Genomic DNA, 16,960 nt, shown 5'->3' on the forward strand with positions numbered 1-16,960 from the left:
GTCACTTTTGCACGCTGACCCCCACCCCTGACCCCATCTCTGCGTCTCGTCACAGGTGTTTGTGAACTTCGCCAAGGACCAAAGTGACGACTACCACTCCAAAGACAATTCTGTGAAACGGAAGGAGACGGCGATCACCATCCCCCTCTTCTCCTCCGGGGGCGCTGTGGCCACCGCGGCGACGGCGGCGGCGGCGGAGGACAAGCTCCGAGAGTCCGTCATGTGAGACCCAACCGACGCCAGCAGAACCCAGAGTGATGGCAGAGCCCAAACCCCCGACCTTGACGCGGAGTTGGCCTGACCTGTTAAACCTCCAGTATTGTTTATCTTTTAAAACGCTGTTGTTGACAAAAGTTGTTCCGCCCGCTGAACCGGACGAAGCCTGTCCAAACTGGAACCAAGCAGACCGAAGCGGTCGATGCAGGACGATTCTACTGATCCCCAGTGGAGTATCTGGGAGGCAGGTCTCTCTACGGCTGTTGGCACCGCAGAGCGAGAGAGCAAGAGAGAGGGAGTTTTAAACTTGAATAACAGCAAGATGCTCCTTTCCCTGTTTTATTATTTTATTTTTTTTCCTATTTTGTGTGATTGCGATCAGTGCCTGCCTATGATAACAATTCAGGGTTTGTGTCGTATTTGATGTGTGTTGAAGAATCAAAATAATTTCAAGGGCCAAGGGCTAGACTGCAAATCTTTGTTTATTTCGAATCCTTTTGATTTTAGTTTTTTCAATGTTGCTTTTATTTATACATGTAGATGATGCCAGAACTGTGGGATTGTTTGGCCTTTTATTTTCTCCCCCCTCCTTAAGTGGCATTCTCGTAAAGGCCTTGTGTCGTACAGGGACTTGGGAGTCCCCTACAGCCCCTCTTCTCAACAACACTCCCATCAACGTGTGTAGCGGACACCGTGCAATGTACTGTATCATCTGAGAAGTGGGGGGGGGGGGGGGGGGGGGTCGATTTTATAAGAAAAGACGAGAGAAAATAACAGATTTGTTTTAAGTGTCTACATTTCATACCGTTTTTTATACCTCAACACATTTCACACACACACACACACACAGTTAGGGCTAGATTTATCAATGCTTCCATAGCACACTACAGTATTTCCATGGCCTTGACCACTATTGGGTCGGGGAGGGGCTTTTTTACTGTTGAGTTCCAATCCATTTCAAGATGTTTGTTTGTTGTAATTTAAAGCCGTTCTGGCTAGTTTGTCGCCCAGTGAAATAATTCGTTCGGGTGACCATTTAAGATTTGGCATAAGCTAAGTAACTTGCAATGAGACCAAAGTAAGGGTACATCACTAAACTGTCCTTAAGGTTAAAGGTCAGGGTCCTTTAGTGGTGTGGGGAGAATGAAGAGAAGGGGGAAGCCCCATGCCAAGCACTTTAATCATGGTGTCAATTGGAATTGTTTTATTGCACTGAAATTTCCACAGATTACGTCGGGTGATTTGTTTCCCATGTTTTGTTATTCCTTTTTTCTTTTTTTTTATCAAAAAAAGAGATCCGACTTAGAAAAACAAGTTGTATATTTAATATCTGTTTACGTTGAAATGTATAAAGACAGGACTGTGAGGATAACTGTTACTGGCCCTGCACAAAATACAATAAATACAAAACAAATCAACCCCTCTCTCGGTGTCCTCTGTGAAGCTGTTGGAAGGGCCGTGTTCTACTTCCTAAGTGTTTCTAGGCTTAAAATCTAGAAACACTTCTTCATCCTGCAATGTGTGCTTCTGGGCAAAGCCTAGATAGACTGGCTTGAACCTATCTACCCCATCCCAATACTATCAAGGTAATCTGCCTTCGATTGGCCAAAGGGAGACCTCAAGTTTAAATAGTCCTCCACTATTGACCAATTTGGAGTTAGCAATGCTCAGGTAGAAAAAGGAATCTTTATTATTTTTCACAGTTCACGTTATAAGGCCGATCAAATATTGATTATTGCATTTATTTAAGATTAGGACAATTTTCTATGGTCCCAATACACCGCATGATTTGTTAAGAGAATGATTTGTAATCACATTTAAAATAGTCTGATTATGAGGTGAATTAATATAATTTGTTCATATTCATCACAATTCAATCAGCCAATCGATAATCTGGATAATCTCCATTTCAGATGATTACAGAAAAACACATAAAATTGAATTCTTAAAATGCATCTGGATGGTTTTCCAGACACCAGGATCAGGTGCTATTTGAGGAGAGAAGCTCCACGGAAACATGAGCTTATTGCTTTGGGCACATAGGTGGGCCACACTGAACGACAAACACACAAAAGCATGATAGCTGAATGTTCACTTAATACACATTTCATAAATTTTGTAGTGCAAGACAAAAAAGATTTTGCTATTAAAAACCAGCACAAGGGAAGGCCAATTGTTCCTAATGAACACAATAACCATTAGATTGCACTATTTATAACATCAGTTCTCGTCGTTCACCTTCGGGATTCGTTCGTTCTGACCGAATCGTTTGTGACCGACCCATCACTTGTACAAACGCAACAACCTGATTTCGCCATACAAAGTGTGCCCTGTTGACGTAGCCTTTGGCCTACTGTGGAACAGTAGGCGGTTTAGCTTGATATCCCCTCTTATAACAGTCTGTGCTGTGTTGTCAAATATTGGGAAAAAAACACGCACTAGTCACTTGACTATGGGGTGAAGTGACTAGTGGACTAAGGTTGAGTATCTTATGAATACGGACGTTCTTGGAAGCTGACAGGCCCTTTTGGTCTGAAAACATCCAGTTTCACTTCTTTAAAAGTGAAAAGTGATGTCATTTCAGTGTCAAGATAGAAATAATTAATATAATGCAAGAGCAGAGAGGAGGAGGGAAATGCCCCGAGGGAGAATTATGCTTTAAGATTATAGGTTCAATGGTGAGTTGAGGAGGTCACCTGATTGATCACTGTTTCATCAACATGCAAACAAACAGACACTCTCTAAAAACTAGTGATGGGTCGGTCGCGAACGATTAGATTAGAACGAACAAAACAACAAAAATATGGTCACGTAAATAAAATATATGACAGAACGAACGAACAGAGCTTCGTCTCCCCGCGACCTTATATTGATTGAGTCTAAACATTCTCATCGATTCAGCCAATGAGAGCAAGTAGCAATCACGTTTTCCATGGCCCATGGGTAAACAAATGATAAGGCACCACCACGCAAGTTAACTAACGATCACTGTAGGCTTCAATATCATGCACGAACGAATCGTGATATTGAACGGAACTGAAAGAACTGATTCCCGGAATAGAATAGTATTGTCCATCCCTACTTAAAACAAAACATCCTAGCGTGCCTGATCGGCACATGGAGTGAAGCAGCTTTTCGTCTCTGTTGTGTTTCGTAAAGTAGTGAAATACTGTCACCAAGTGGCTACATGTAGACATTACAATCCGCCCTCCTGGGTTGGGCTCTGGATCTGGCTCCTCCCCCAGAGCAGGAACTGAGAATATGCTCCAAGGTCCCTCTCCTCCGGCACAGAGGGCATGCTGGTGGCTCAACCATCCCCCAGATGTGCAAGATGGACAGGCTCAGTAAAACGTCATACACAGCCTGGATCACGAACTTCATGCAATGGGGCTCCGCTTTCCAAAGCTCAGCCCAAGACACCTTTCGCTTCACCACCAGCTCCCATCTTGTTCCGGCTCCCTGCTGCCGCGTTCCAACTATCCGGCTGGCTCGCACCTCCTCGACTGAGGCTCGCACCTCCTCCTGGATCATGGCCCTCCTGTCCTTCCTCTTCACCTCGTCAAAGCGTGGTTTAGTGCTACTACCCAGGCCAGCCCTCCCTGGCATCACCGTGCCCACCAGCGCGCCGCCTCAGCCCAGACTCGCCTCTGCCGACGGCCTCTGCTGCCTTCCACTACCGACCGGTTCTGACCTGGATGCCGGCCTGGGAGACCTTTGGGAGTATAAGTACGAGTATAAGTACGAGTATAAGTACACAGGATACTGGCTCAGTATGAGTATCAGTACACAGGATACCGGCTCAGTATGAGTATAAGAACACAGGATACTACCTCAGTATGAGCATATGTACACAGGTTACTGGCTCAGTATGAGTATAAGTACACAGGTTACTGGCTCACGGAAAATGAAAATGCCAAAATTATTTCTATGCTTTATTTTGCATGAAAAAAATGTCATAATGCTTCACCTAAATAAACAAAATACAGTTTATTATATCTTAAAATAGCTACCGACTGCTTTGCTCCTTGTCCCCAAATGTCTAAAGTTCCATTCAAGTTATTTCAGAGTAAAATGAATACAAGTGGGACAGACTTTACACAGACACATCTGACTGGGGATAAGATAGATTCATTCACTTGAGGTGGTAAACAGGCAGTGTTGCCACAATTACCTTGAAAAAGTTATCTGATTACTGATTGCTAGTTACTTCTTAAAATAGTAACTTAGTTACTTTACTGATTACTTGATTTTCTAAGTAACTAAGTTAGATTACAAGTTACTTTATTAGTTACATTTAGCTGCGACAACACCCCCTGCCACCTCAACAATTGTTCTGCCACCCCGCCCCATCAGTACCTCTTGTATACAGGGCCCAGAATTTGGTGCTACGGCCCTGTGTGCACACACTGACACACGGCTTTCAACCGCTTCCGCCAACTTTTAATTCGTAGACAAAATATCAATGCGCGCTTTACGGGGCGATCACCGGACGCATCTCCACGTGCGTGACGTAAACAGTGCGTTCTAGCGCTCGAGCTGCTCGGACCTCCCCGTGGGTTTAGTTCTCTGGCGACAACGTCGTAGAGGCTCCCAAGCGCTCTCTGCTGCCGTCGCTCCAGCACAACACACACACACACACGCAGCACCGCGCGATTAATTCCGCCGCTAATAACAACTGGTGGAACGGACTCTGGAGAGTCAAGGTAGACACTCGCCTCTGATAGATCGAAGTCTTTGGAGACTTACGCTTCACACGCACACGCACTCTCACACTAACAGACAGACAGACACCACTCCATCGCCCTCAACGCCAATCGGTGATCCGGTAAAAAATAAATAGTAACGCACAGTGACTTTGATGAGTAACTTTAATCTGATTACTGGTTTGGAAATAGTAACGCGTTAGATTACTCGTTACTGAAAAAAGGGCCAGTAACGCGTTACTAAGTAACGCATTACTGGCATCACTGTACAGCAGGGGTCTCAAACTCAATTTACCTGGGGGCCGCTGGAGGTAAAGTCTGGGTCAGGCTGGGCCGCATCAAGTATTCCATAGAAAAAAGGAGCACATCTGACCCAATCTAAGTTAATGATTGGGCTATAATTAGATCACGTTGGCTATGTAATCGCTGACAACAGGGTCGTTGGTGGAACTATTCATAGTCGTTGGTGGAAACCAGGACATTTTAGCTTTTGTCGGGACTCAGGACACGCAACTCAAAATGGTGACTGTCCCGGCAAATGCGAGACATCTGGTCACCCTACCACAAGTGATAAAAAAGCGTGGCAAGCGACTCAGCAGAAATTTGCGTTCGACAACAACGTGCGGGCCGCACTAACACTACATTTTGATGTCAAGTAGAGGGCCACAAAATATCATCCCGCGGGCCTCAATTGGCCCCCGGGCCGCGAGTTTGAGACCCCTGCTGTACAGGTTATGTTTTTAAACTGTATATTCTCTTGCCAGATGGACTATCTATTCTAGACTACTTATAAATAATTATTATTTTTTTTTTAACCCAAAATTTATATTCGGGGCTAATTAAACACGGGGTCTGATGTCTGCATCAGGGCCTAATCGACCAGGTAAACACGCGTCGTGCCGTCCCCCGAAACGCACCAAGTTCCAGGTGGTTAATATTTAGCTCAGACGTCGTTCACTCAATACATTCATGAACCAAAATCTGACCTCAGATCTGGTGAACTGGGAATTATTTCTTTCACTTCATAAGTTTCGAGCAATCCTGTTGCTGGAGGCAGAGTTATTTGCAGACAAACTAGAACAGCACATGAACATTTTAAATGTAAATACAGACATTCCTGTATAATTAAGGTGTATGACAGATCCCTCTGCTGGACAACCGTCTCACACCAAACTACATTTTCCGTTTGAACCATCGTAGCTATAGTACATTGATGCGAGACGGGTTGGTGGATTGAACGTGTTGTAGTACCAGAGAATGGCCTGCGGGGCAGTATGTACATTGTTAAATACATGAATAGGCTTCAGTTTAGTAGTAATATGGAGGTTTCATATTTTTACAAAATGGATTATGTGAACATTGCTGAATAACAATCATGTATATTAAATGTATTGCAGGAGTTTAGCTTGACATTAACCAAGTTAACGGACAATTAAATGAACCGCACCAAACATGTAGAAGTCAATGTGGGATTTTAATATATAAACAAAAACATTTGACAGAAGTTTAATACCATTTTGTAAAAAAGCAGAGGAAAATATTTTCCCAAATGAATCTTTTCAAAATGTCACCACCATTCCGAAACCAAGTGAAGAGGTTTGTGTAAAAGCAGTCCTCCCTGACCAGCTCTGTCCCTGACTCTAAACCCTGACTCTCAACCCTAACGCTGAACCCTCTGAGGGCATGGAGACGCGCCTCCAGTGTAAAGGTTCGAACCACAGAGAAGGAAGAAGAAGAAGCAATAGAGAGTAGTGAAGTAGTGAGGTTAGTGACAGACGTGAGAGAAAGGCGTGTGGAAGCACACGGTTACATGTGGGGTCAAGAAGATCACTCCCACTGGAGGTCATTGATCCATCAGCCTCAGATTGCTGAGCTCAACAGGTCTTATAGAGGACGAGGCTCAGATGAACTGAGGAGACGGGACCAGCAGGATGTCAGGATCAGGGCGGGTTCAGCTCAGGTGTGTCTGCCCGGACCAAACAAGGACATTGATTAGGTTCAATATTCAAAAGATGCAACATTATCTGAACCAAAGATAAGTCATTAAGGAGCAGGCAGGCTTTAGGGCGCCTTGCTCAAGGACGCATCACTGTATTCTGAGGACTTGAACCCGGCACCATTGGTTTGAGAGTTGAACCCAAAGCCCCTTACCTAGTCCACTATGTCGAGATAATGCAAACTTACGAGGAATCCTTGATGGTAGAGTCCTGGTTGTCCTCAGGATTTGCCTTCCAGGTGTACGGCTTCTCCATCAGTCCTCCAGATTCCTGGTCGGGTTAAAAACGTAATTTGTCTCTAATGTAAGGTAACAAACACAGTAGTAATTTGTCTCTTATGAAAGGTCAAACACAGGAGTAGTTGGGCTCTTATGGCGCGTAACAAAGTAGCAGCTGTAGTTTCTCTGGTAACCAACCACAGTAGCATGCCGTAACTTGTACTGGACAAAATAATGCTGCGTTACAACAAGTCCACTGTTTATTTTATGCATACTTACGAGGATCCAGGTTGGTAGAGTGATGTCGTCCTCCAGATTCACGGCTCCCCTACCAGCTCGCCTCCGCTCCAGAAACACGTTCTAGTAAGAAAACACAGCGGTAGTTGGTTAATTATATGAACCGCACCAAACATGTAGAAGTCAATGTGGGATTTTAATATATAAACAAAAACATTTGACAGAAGTTTAATACCATTTTGTAAAAAAGCAGAGGAAAACATTTTCCCAAATGAATCTTTTCAAAATGTCAACACCATTCCGAAACCAAGTGAAGAGGTTTGTGTAAAAGCAGTCCTCCCTGACCAGCTGTCCCTGACTCTAAACCCTGACTCTCAACCCTAACGCTGAACGCTCTGAGGGCATGGAGACGCGCCTCCAGTGTAAAGGTTCGAACCACAGAGAAGGAAGAAGAAGAGGAAGCAATAGAGAGTAGTGAAGTAGTGAGGTTAGTGACAGACGTGAGAGAAAGGCGTGTGGAAGCACACGGCTACATGTGGGGTCAACAAGATCACTCCCACTGGAGGTCATTGATCCATCAGCCTCAGATTGCTGAGCTCAGCAGGTCTTCTTGAGGACGAGGCGCAGATGAACTGAGGAGACGGGATCAGCAGGATGTCAGGATCAGGTGAGGTTCAGCTCAGGTGTGTCTGCCCGGACCAAACAAGGACATTGATTAGGTTCAATATTCAAAAGATGCAACATTAACTGAACCAAAGATAAGTCATTAAGGAGCAGGCAGGCTTTAGGGCGCCTTGCTCAAGGACGCATCACTGTATTCTGAGGACTTGAACCCGGCACCATTGGTTTGAGAGTTGAACCCCCAGCCCCCTACCTAGTCCACTATGTCCAGATAATGCAAACTTACGAGGAATCCTTGATGGTAGAGTCCTGGTTGTACTCAGGATTTGCCTTCCAGGTGTACTGCTTCTCCATCAGTCCTCCAGATTCCTGGTCTGGTTACAAACGTCTCTAATGTAAGGTGACAAACACAGTAGTAATTTGTCTCTTATGAAAGGTCAAACACAGGAGTAGTTGGGCTCTTATGGCGCGTAACAAAGTAGCAGCTGTAGTTTGTCTGGTAACCAACCACAGTAGCATGCCGTAACTTGTACTGGACAAAATAATGCTGCGTTACAACAAGTCCACTGTTTATTTTATGCATACTTACGAGGATCCAGGTTGGTCGAGTGATGTCGTCCTCCAGATTCACGGCTCCCCTACCAGCTCACCTCCGCTCCAGAAACACGTTCTAGTAAGAAAACACAGCGGTAGTTGGTTAACGTATGTCAAAGTAACAGCTGTATTTTGCCCTTTAAGTCAACCATGTAGGTAAATACAAACTTACGAGGAATCCTTGTTGGTCGATTCCTAGTCGTCCTCCAGCGTCTGAGCTCCTCCAGCAGCTCTCCTCAGACAGAGTCCTGGTCTGGAACAAACAGCGGAAGTCTTGCTTTAACATGTGGTAAAACAGATGTAGTCGTCTGGTATATATGGTACAAACGCCGGTAGTTTGTGGTAGCAGTATTCTACGAGAAGTGGCAGTGAGTGTGATGATCACTTCAGAGTCAAGCTCCATCTACCCCACGACAGACGTCCTTCACCAGGCAGGGCCTCCACCAGCTCCTCCACCAGGCAGGGCCTCCATCAGCTCCTCCACCAGGCAGGGCCTCCACCAGCTCCTCCACCAGGCAGGGCCTCCACCAGCTCCTCCACCAGGCAGGGCCTTCAGCACGACTCCATCGGTCCTTCAGCCACGGTCCCTCGATCAGCCATGGATTCCTGGTCTGGTTACAAACAGTTGGTCTCAGCAGTAAATCACCTGGGGACGCAACACACCCCACCTCCTGCATCTGAGGTTCACTTGTAAAATGGAAGACAAATTTAAACATATTTAAACACTTAAATTAGACAACGTCTGCAGATTGTCGCGTTCAGGAATTTATCCACTACGGTCGTAGCAGCACTAGTAACAATAATGGCTCATATGACTTTTACATAACCCCCGTATCAATTAACTCAAATCACAGCGTGGCACAGATTTAAAAGTCATAAGATGATCAAAACCAGACCTAAACTACCGTGGATTTTAGTGTTTCAGATGAGCTTGGGGATGGTTACCCTCTGGTCCGGTGCTGCAGGCCCCTGGTCTCCAGCCTCAGTCTCCGGTCCATCCTGGCGCCACAAGCCTCCGGTCCCCAGCCTCTCAGCCTCTCCTTTCAACTACAGCAGCAGATTTATATCAGCATTTGCCCAACAATAAACTTAATTGACTCATCCGAAACCGAGTTAGACAATTAATTGAACTATTATTTTATAACTCAGGGCTAGAAAAGACTTGAGACCAGACATGAGCATCCCGTTTTTGGGAATGAAGACAGAGCAGTCCACAAGTTTAAAGAAGTGGTTCAGCCCATGCATTGAAACGGACCTGAGAAGACTACTCACACACCAGAGCACTGACCTGTTCTGGAGGACTTCTGACAGGAGGTGGAGGTCTGGCTCTGGGTGAGGAGGTGGAGGTCTTGCTCTGGGTGAGGAGGCAGACACCTAGGGACAAACTACATGTTACCTTTTTAACCATGTACAGTTCTAGAGTATCTTCTACTGTAACACGTGGGAAGGACGGCCATTATTTTAGCTTTGATATTAACCAGTTAGTAACTCTGCACCAAAGTCATTGTTTAACATCATGCCATTGGGTAGGGTTTAACTTCTGTGGCAATTAATGACAGCAGATATTTAGAACGTACAAAAGCTGAAGTAACAAAGAACACTAAGCAGTATCGATATTAAATCAAATATACTCGCCATATTCAGGTGCTGGGTTCCGTTGAAGAAATGTCAAATTATCTTCCACCTTGAAATGATTTTCAGCCTTCACTGATGTCAAAAATGGGCCCGCAAGTAGAACGCCGTTTTGTACGCGGCGAGAGTCCCGTCACGTCAACGTGGTTAAAAGTACGGCGCAACCATCGGAAATTATCAACATATTGTACGACGTACGTGTCAGTATGTATTTAATATCAAACTTAAGTTGTTTAAGATAAGGGACAACAATTCCCAATGGAAACAACTGAAAAAAAGTTTCCGTTGGCAACGGCGTTCCGCCAGATTCCCTCAGGGGACTCCCGTCCAACTAACTGCCAGGTGGTTTCTTATGGTTGCCAAGACTACAACGTTCTATGCTAACCATTGAGACTAAATCAAGTGACCGCACTCAGAACCTTCCACGGCGGGAAGCACAAACCGTCCGACCGGAATCCGAACATTCCGGCCGGAACCAACCAAAGAAAAAACAGAACCAGCGCCTCACCTTGAGCTGAACGGAGGAAGATCCTGAAGTCCAGCGATGATCTTCATTAAAACACAGCCAACAGACTTACCTTGAGGAGATCTGTTTGTTGCTGTTGGTAATTACTACTATTCAGTGTACCTTTACATTATTATGCACCCAGTGTGTACAAGTTAAATCACTCAAAACCGTACGAAGAACCAAACTACCATGTACGTCCCACAACAACTTTAAACCTAAAATCATTCAATACAAAACCGTGTCTACATTTAACAATTATCTAGATTATTCAGGGTACAAACCATACAGAGCAAATCTAAACGTTGAGCTCACAGAGAGCCGACCATAGCCCTGCAACGTCACCCTAACAGCCTCATCACCAACAGCAAATCATGCCAGCCAGCCAACACATGCACAGGTCCAGTGAGATGTGGGCATCTGAGTGAAAGGACTGCCCATAATAAAAAAGCCCAATTCCTGAACTATCCAACCATCTTCATGGTTTAAAGATTTACAGACTTGACATGCCATTGTGTTCTAATCACCTTTGTCTGCTCCCTCGTTACTTATAAAACTCTACATCTCAATCACTAGAGTGTTGCATCCTACTCATGGGGGTGTGGTCTGAGTGAGCAGAGATGCATGCTGGGATACAGTGCTGTCTGAAGTCTTCAGTTCTATAGACACGCCCCTCAGGAGAAACCAAGTGTTTGAGAATCTGTCGTGACATCAGTTACATGAGCTGGAATATCCTTCTAGATGGCGCCAGGATCCTCAGAGGAGAAAGGCCAAGAGGAAGATGCGAGGGTTCTTCCTCTCAGCCAGTGGAACACAACAACGGTCTTCATCAGAGTACCATGGAACACTTTGAAACATTCTCCTCTTTACACCTTGAGCTCGAAGTGCGCACTAGTTGGCGTTCCAAGATTGGTTCTGATTTAAGGGGACCAATCTTTCATCTAGTCCTGTCCGAAACAAATCCAGTACAGCCTGAGAAGACGTGCAACCGAGAGCAAGACAAGATCCACAGGGCTCTCCATCAATCCAGCCAGGTAGGAAGAGCAGTCTCATTACAGGTCTGAAGTTCATCTTGAATACCCATTTAGGTCCCTTTCCAACTTCAGACTCCTTGTGGAATGCCTTTAGGTGTCCATCCTCCATTGATCCTGATTGGTGTAGTCCTAGTTTGAAGTCACTGATCTGAACACGCCGCTTGCATCCTTTGACACTTGATTTGGATACTCTCCTTCCTGCCCAGTGTGTTGGATATCGCTCCGTAGCGTCGCTCTGGGCTCTTCATGTCTACTAGAGGCCTCAAGTAAACATGTGGCCGTCCGTCAAGTATGATTTAGTTGACCATTCCAATATCCCAAGCCAACCACACAGACCCCCGTGTGAACATCATCACTGTCAAAGACTAGAACCGAGGACACGCACGTAGAACCCCATGCCAGGTGGAACCAAACACGCGTAGAACCCCATGCCAGGTGTGTGGGAGACACACACACACACACACACACACACAGTAGAACCCTAGCGACGCTCAAAAATCTTCCATCTCATGTCAAACCCAAACACACACACACACCACTGAGCCATAAAAGACCAAACAATCATGCAGGCTAAAAACCTCATGCCAAATATCGTTCCATCATCCACCCCCAGCTCTCTTGCCAGGGCACCCAGAACAGAACAACCAATGTCTCCAGAGACGTTAATTATGTACAACATTCTTCAGTGGCGTCCCACATTGGTGATGGATTATGCTTGGCGTCTCCAAAATGTGTCTCAGGTTGATTCAACGTCTCTGAAGTCATGTCTTTGTAGTCCAGTGGTTTCCTGAATGAGGGACCTTCACAGATGCAAACGGTGCAGCTTTAGTCAGCCTGAGGGCAGGAAGGAGGTCATCTGTTCAGAAGACCACCCAGTGGAGGGGGGTGGCTCTCGAGGAGAAGGATCCATATGGGGATGGCCCCAAATAAGACCTTCTTGGAAATGAAACTGTTCCTGATGAGTCATGATGCCTGGAGGGGACTGTTGAATGTGTTCCATGGTTCTCCGTGTCAGACTGAAGTTGTGTTTTAGTCGTTGAGATGAGAAGCCCCCCTCATCTCCCCCTGGTGTTTCTCCTTCTGAATCCCTGTCTCCATCTTAAAGAACATTCCAGTCCAAGTAACTGACGTCACGACGGTTTCTCAAACACTCGGTTTCCCCTGAGGGGGCGTGTCTACAGACCTGTAGACTTGAGACAGCTCTGTATCCCAGTATGCACCTCTGCTCACTCAGACCACACGCTCATCAGTAAAGCAACACTTATTTGATGAAGATGCAGAGCTCAGGAAAGTAGCTGGAAAGAAGACTGAAGATATCAGAGCCCAACCCATTACTCCAGCTTACAACAATAACTTAGAGCCTGTAACCATTTTAACGAATCATTAAAACCAACATAAACCAAACCAAACACTTAAGTAACCCATGAACCAATGAAACATCCTTACTATTCAGATCAACCTTCAGGTAACGGGTTAACTCACCAGGAAGCCAAAATACATCAATGTGCCCAAGAGTAATGAGAAACTTATGACTTACAGTTTGCAGTTCATCTTCATGGTTAAGTTGGGATACTCACAGAACTGCAGTTAAATATCCATGCTAGACCTTTGAAGGAAGGAACAGTTTACTCATGGTCCCCAAACTTAGGCACTATCCCACAGTTCAACATCTACCATCTCCATTAAATCAGATAAATTAATGACAATACAAATTCAGGGCTTTTGGGATCATCCAACTTTTAAATAATTAAAGATAATTAACTAATCCAGCTTTTTAATACAAGTTATACTAATTATTTGACTGTCATTAGTCAGAGTTTGAAAGTTTGAATGTATAGTCTCTAAAATGTTACTTTCAGGTAGAATCATTATTTAAATTTCAAATGAGAGTTAAACCACCGCAATCCCCGATTTCCCTCACACATTATCAGTGATTTATATTCAACATACAAGTCACGTCAGTTGTGCTTATGCTGCTATCCATTTGGATGTACGAAGTGGTAAAGTCGCAGATCTCCCAGCTTTCTTGCGGAATTTCACTGAGGCACGCCCCCTTTCGGTCGTAGTATCTCGTCGCTTTCAGTAGAGCGAGCAGATCTGGACAACTAGCAAAGAAGATGGCTGCGCCCATAGTCAATGGGGATTGAGCTGTATTTTCTTTATATTTGTACCACGTTGGGGGTTGTAATGTCGATTTTAAATCCTCTTACACACTTTATTTCATTGCCGCTTTAATCCGGTCACCAATTTATGCATTGCACGGTCATGCTTTGCGTGCAATTCAATGTAAAGTTGTGTTTTCAAGCTGGTTTGCTAAAGAGGCTATGTTGCTAATGATGACTAGCCCGCTACTACCCCTCGTGGCTCGACAGAAACACGACAGAACTTGTTGAAATTTAAATTGGCGAAAATGGCAAGATATTATTGCAATGTAAAAGGCTTGCAATGTTAATGTTTCTGTAAAGGCTGGCGACCATTATACTGGATTATTTCTTTTTTCCAAAATAGTTTTCTTCTCAAACTCGTCGGACACAAATGGCAAACTGGAAGGCTGGAGCAAGGGAAATACGTCACGTTCTCGCTGAAGCTGGTCGTTCGTACCAGCCTACCATCAAAATGGATAGCAGCATAAGCCACACAATTCTACTCACATCAGGTTCAGATGAGATGCTCCTCTTTACTTCAAAAAGTCTTTAACCTGTGAAACAGGACACACACGTTCTGGTTTCTGGGATCGTCCGGTTCCCTCTTAAGTGAAACGCACCAGATGCAACCAATTAACTAATTAAGAAAAACACTTGGCAGGGGAGCTATAAGTAAAACTCAACGCAGGTTCAGCGCCCTCTGGTCGCCTTGGTAAAAGTGAGAGGCTATTTCAGCTCTTTATTTGATCTTAAATGACCTCCCTCATTTTAATTAAAGGGATGAGTCTGATTTGACTGATTTAGATTCATACTTCAAAACGAAAAAAGTATTCATTCAATTCACCTTACTGTGTGTGTGTGTGTGTGTGTGTGTTACTACTGTTTGATGTCAAGTTGGTGAAAAGTTTGTCACGGGTGATCTAGCGTCCCTGTGTGTGTAGTGAGCGGATGTGGACAGCAGAGGGCGATGTTACCACACGAGAACATCTGCTCTCTGAGCGCTCTGCGAGATACCGTCTCCATTGCAACTGTAACTTGGCAGCATCCTGAACGGCCCTTTGAGGAGTGAGAAGGAAGCTTTCACCAAAGAGACCAGAGAGACTCATTCACTGGTTAAACTGGAGTCATCCCCTACCACCATTAACACACACACACACACACACACACACACACACACACACACACACACACACACACACACACACACACACACACACACACACACAAATACACCATGTAGATTCACACCATATGCACGCACACACCACAGATGCACACATATAGATTCACACACAATATTGATACACACAACATAGATACAAACCATATGCACACACACACACACACACACGATAGATACAAACCATATATATACACGCACACACCATAGATACAAACCATACCATAAAGATAAACACACCAAATAGACACACACCAAAGATTAACTTAATATAGTTACAAACTATATAGACACGCACACGCACACACACACACACACACACACACACACACACACACACACACACGATACACTCCATACAGTTCTGGTCACTAAATACTACTCTTCCTTCTCTCTTCTCCCCTCTAATCCTTTTCCCCTCTCCTTCCTCCCTTCCCGTCTCCCTTCCACGCATATCGCATTTTTATTGCCTCAACTCAAGAGAATAGATTAGGGTGGGGATTTCTAGGTTTCATAAACATCCGGGGCTTAGCCCAGAGGGAAAGTGAAAATGCTGGGCGCCAAATTAATTTGTATGCTTTATTGTGCATGCAAACTTTTTCATAATGCTTTATCTAAATAAACGAAATACAAGGTTTATTATAGCTTTAAATAGCTACCTGACTGCTGTGCTGCTTATCCCCAAAGATCTAAAGTTCCATTCAAGTTATTGCAGAGTAAAATGAATACAAGTGAGGCAGACCTTACACATATTGTGGCAGTTTTTCAAAGGACACGCTCAAAAAAGGGTTGCGGGTCAGCGACTTTAATTCGTGTACCTCACGTGGGAACGAAGGTTAAACAAAAGACAACATAAGTTCTTCCTCTTAGGGGGTAAATGGGGCCGTCTCCGGGTCTGGTCCGGCTGCGAGGTCGGCGTCTCTATCGCTCCCGTCTTCTCCCACTCAGTCCTGGGGGGGAAGCGTATTAGCGTTCGTATGGGTTGGTGGGATCTCCCCCTACCGCGTCTCTCCACCTCGGCCGTCCTCCTCGTCTGGTGCGTGCTCGGCACATACCTCCCTCGGACTACCTGTCCGCGGAGAGGGCGCTGCCCCCGGTGCTGGCGTGGTTCGACCCCCCCAGTTGGATCGGGGTTGCCACACACCCCCACCCTCAGCTGCAAGTCGGGGACCCCCCTGGATAGACCTAGGCAGGCGTCCCTCCGGGACAGTGCGTCTGCGTTGGCGTGTGCGCGTCCGGGCCGATGGACCACCTGGAAGTGGTCGTCCTGCAGCGCCAGGAACCAGCGCGTCCCCCAGGCGTCGGTATCTTTGGCCGTGGCCATCCATTTCAGGGGGCCGTGGTCTGTGACGAGGGTGAAGGTGCGTCCGAGGAGGTAGTAGCGGAGCCTCTCCAGGGTCCACTTTATCGCCAGCGCCTCCTTCTCTACGGTAGAGTAGGTTTTCTCGCTGGCCAGGAGTTTCCGGCTGATATACGTCGGTCCCCGGGTGCTCCTCGCCGGACCGGACCTGTGACTAGACCGCTCCCAGCCCCACCGCGGATGCGTCGGTGTGGACGACGAAGGGCAGGTTGAAGGCCGGGGTGATAAGGAGCGGCTCGGTGCAGAGGGCCTGGCTCGTCCTCCCCTCTTACACTTCCTGTTTTAAATGACGCAAAAATCGTCATATTGCGTCATTTAAAACAGGAACTGTTAGAGATCGATACGGATCTCTCCGGTCTCAGGGGAAAATAAGGGAATGATGCACGAGTCCCGTTCAAAAATATGAGTGGGTTTCTAACGATACAAAGCTTAATAGAGATTGGTGAGGTTTCCCTTTAATTGTGAATGCTCAGTCAAAAAGGAGAAATCCTAAAGTCATACTCATAAAGTCTGTTTATT

At 45.5% G+C, this 16,960-nt stretch overlaps 2 protein-coding genes across 2 annotated transcripts in view; one reads left to right on the forward strand and one right to left on the reverse strand.

Moving 5' to 3' along the window:
- abca1b (ATP-binding cassette, sub-family A (ABC1), member 1B) overlaps positions 1 to 1,632 on the forward strand; it is a 36,616-nt gene extending 34,984 nt beyond the window's left edge. The window contains exon 49 of the mRNA XM_060063846.1: positions 56 to 1,632. Within this exon, the coding sequence (XP_059919829.1) occupies positions 56 to 226 (171 nt within the window). The 3' untranslated portion in view covers positions 227 to 1,632. The remainder of the gene's footprint in view (positions 1 to 55) is intronic.
- A 5,619-nt stretch (positions 1,633 to 7,251) lies between these two features.
- Positions 7,252 to 14,765, reverse strand: LOC132466260 (uncharacterized). The gene is made up of 7 exons (XM_060063359.1): positions 14,409 to 14,765; positions 9,875 to 13,363; positions 9,532 to 9,633; positions 8,994 to 9,197; positions 8,759 to 8,839; positions 7,381 to 7,494; positions 7,252 to 7,284 (listed from the first exon to the last, which is right to left on the reverse strand). The coding sequence occupies exons 2-7, from the start codon at positions 9,992 to 9,994 to the stop codon at positions 7,252 to 7,254; spliced, it is 654 nt and encodes a 217-aa protein (XP_059919342.1). The 5' UTR covers positions 9,995 to 13,363; positions 14,409 to 14,765.
- Positions 14,766 to 16,960: the final 2,195 nt, after the last annotated feature.

Source organism: Gadus macrocephalus, chromosome 10, assembly GCF_031168955.1.
Source record: "Gadus macrocephalus chromosome 10, ASM3116895v1".
NCBI classification, from domain to species: Eukaryota; Metazoa; Chordata; class Actinopteri; order Gadiformes; family Gadidae; genus Gadus; species Gadus macrocephalus.

What these genes read in the sequence shown, in the direction of transcription:
- LOC132466260 (XM_060063359.1), bottom strand. Translation starts at nt 9,994, where the DNA reads ATGGTTAAAAAGGTAACATGTAGTTTGTCCCTAGGTGTCTGCCTCCTC. An exon ending in TCGACCAACAAGGATTCCTC is followed by an intron (nt 7,495 to 8,758) that starts GTAAGTTTGTAT and finishes TTTTCTTACTAG; the next exon opens with AACGTGTTTCTGGAGCGGAG. An exon ending in AAATAAACAGTGGACTTGTT is followed by an intron (nt 7,285 to 7,380) that starts GTAACGCAGCAT and finishes ACGCGCCATAAG; the next exon opens with AGCCCAACTACTCCTGTGTT.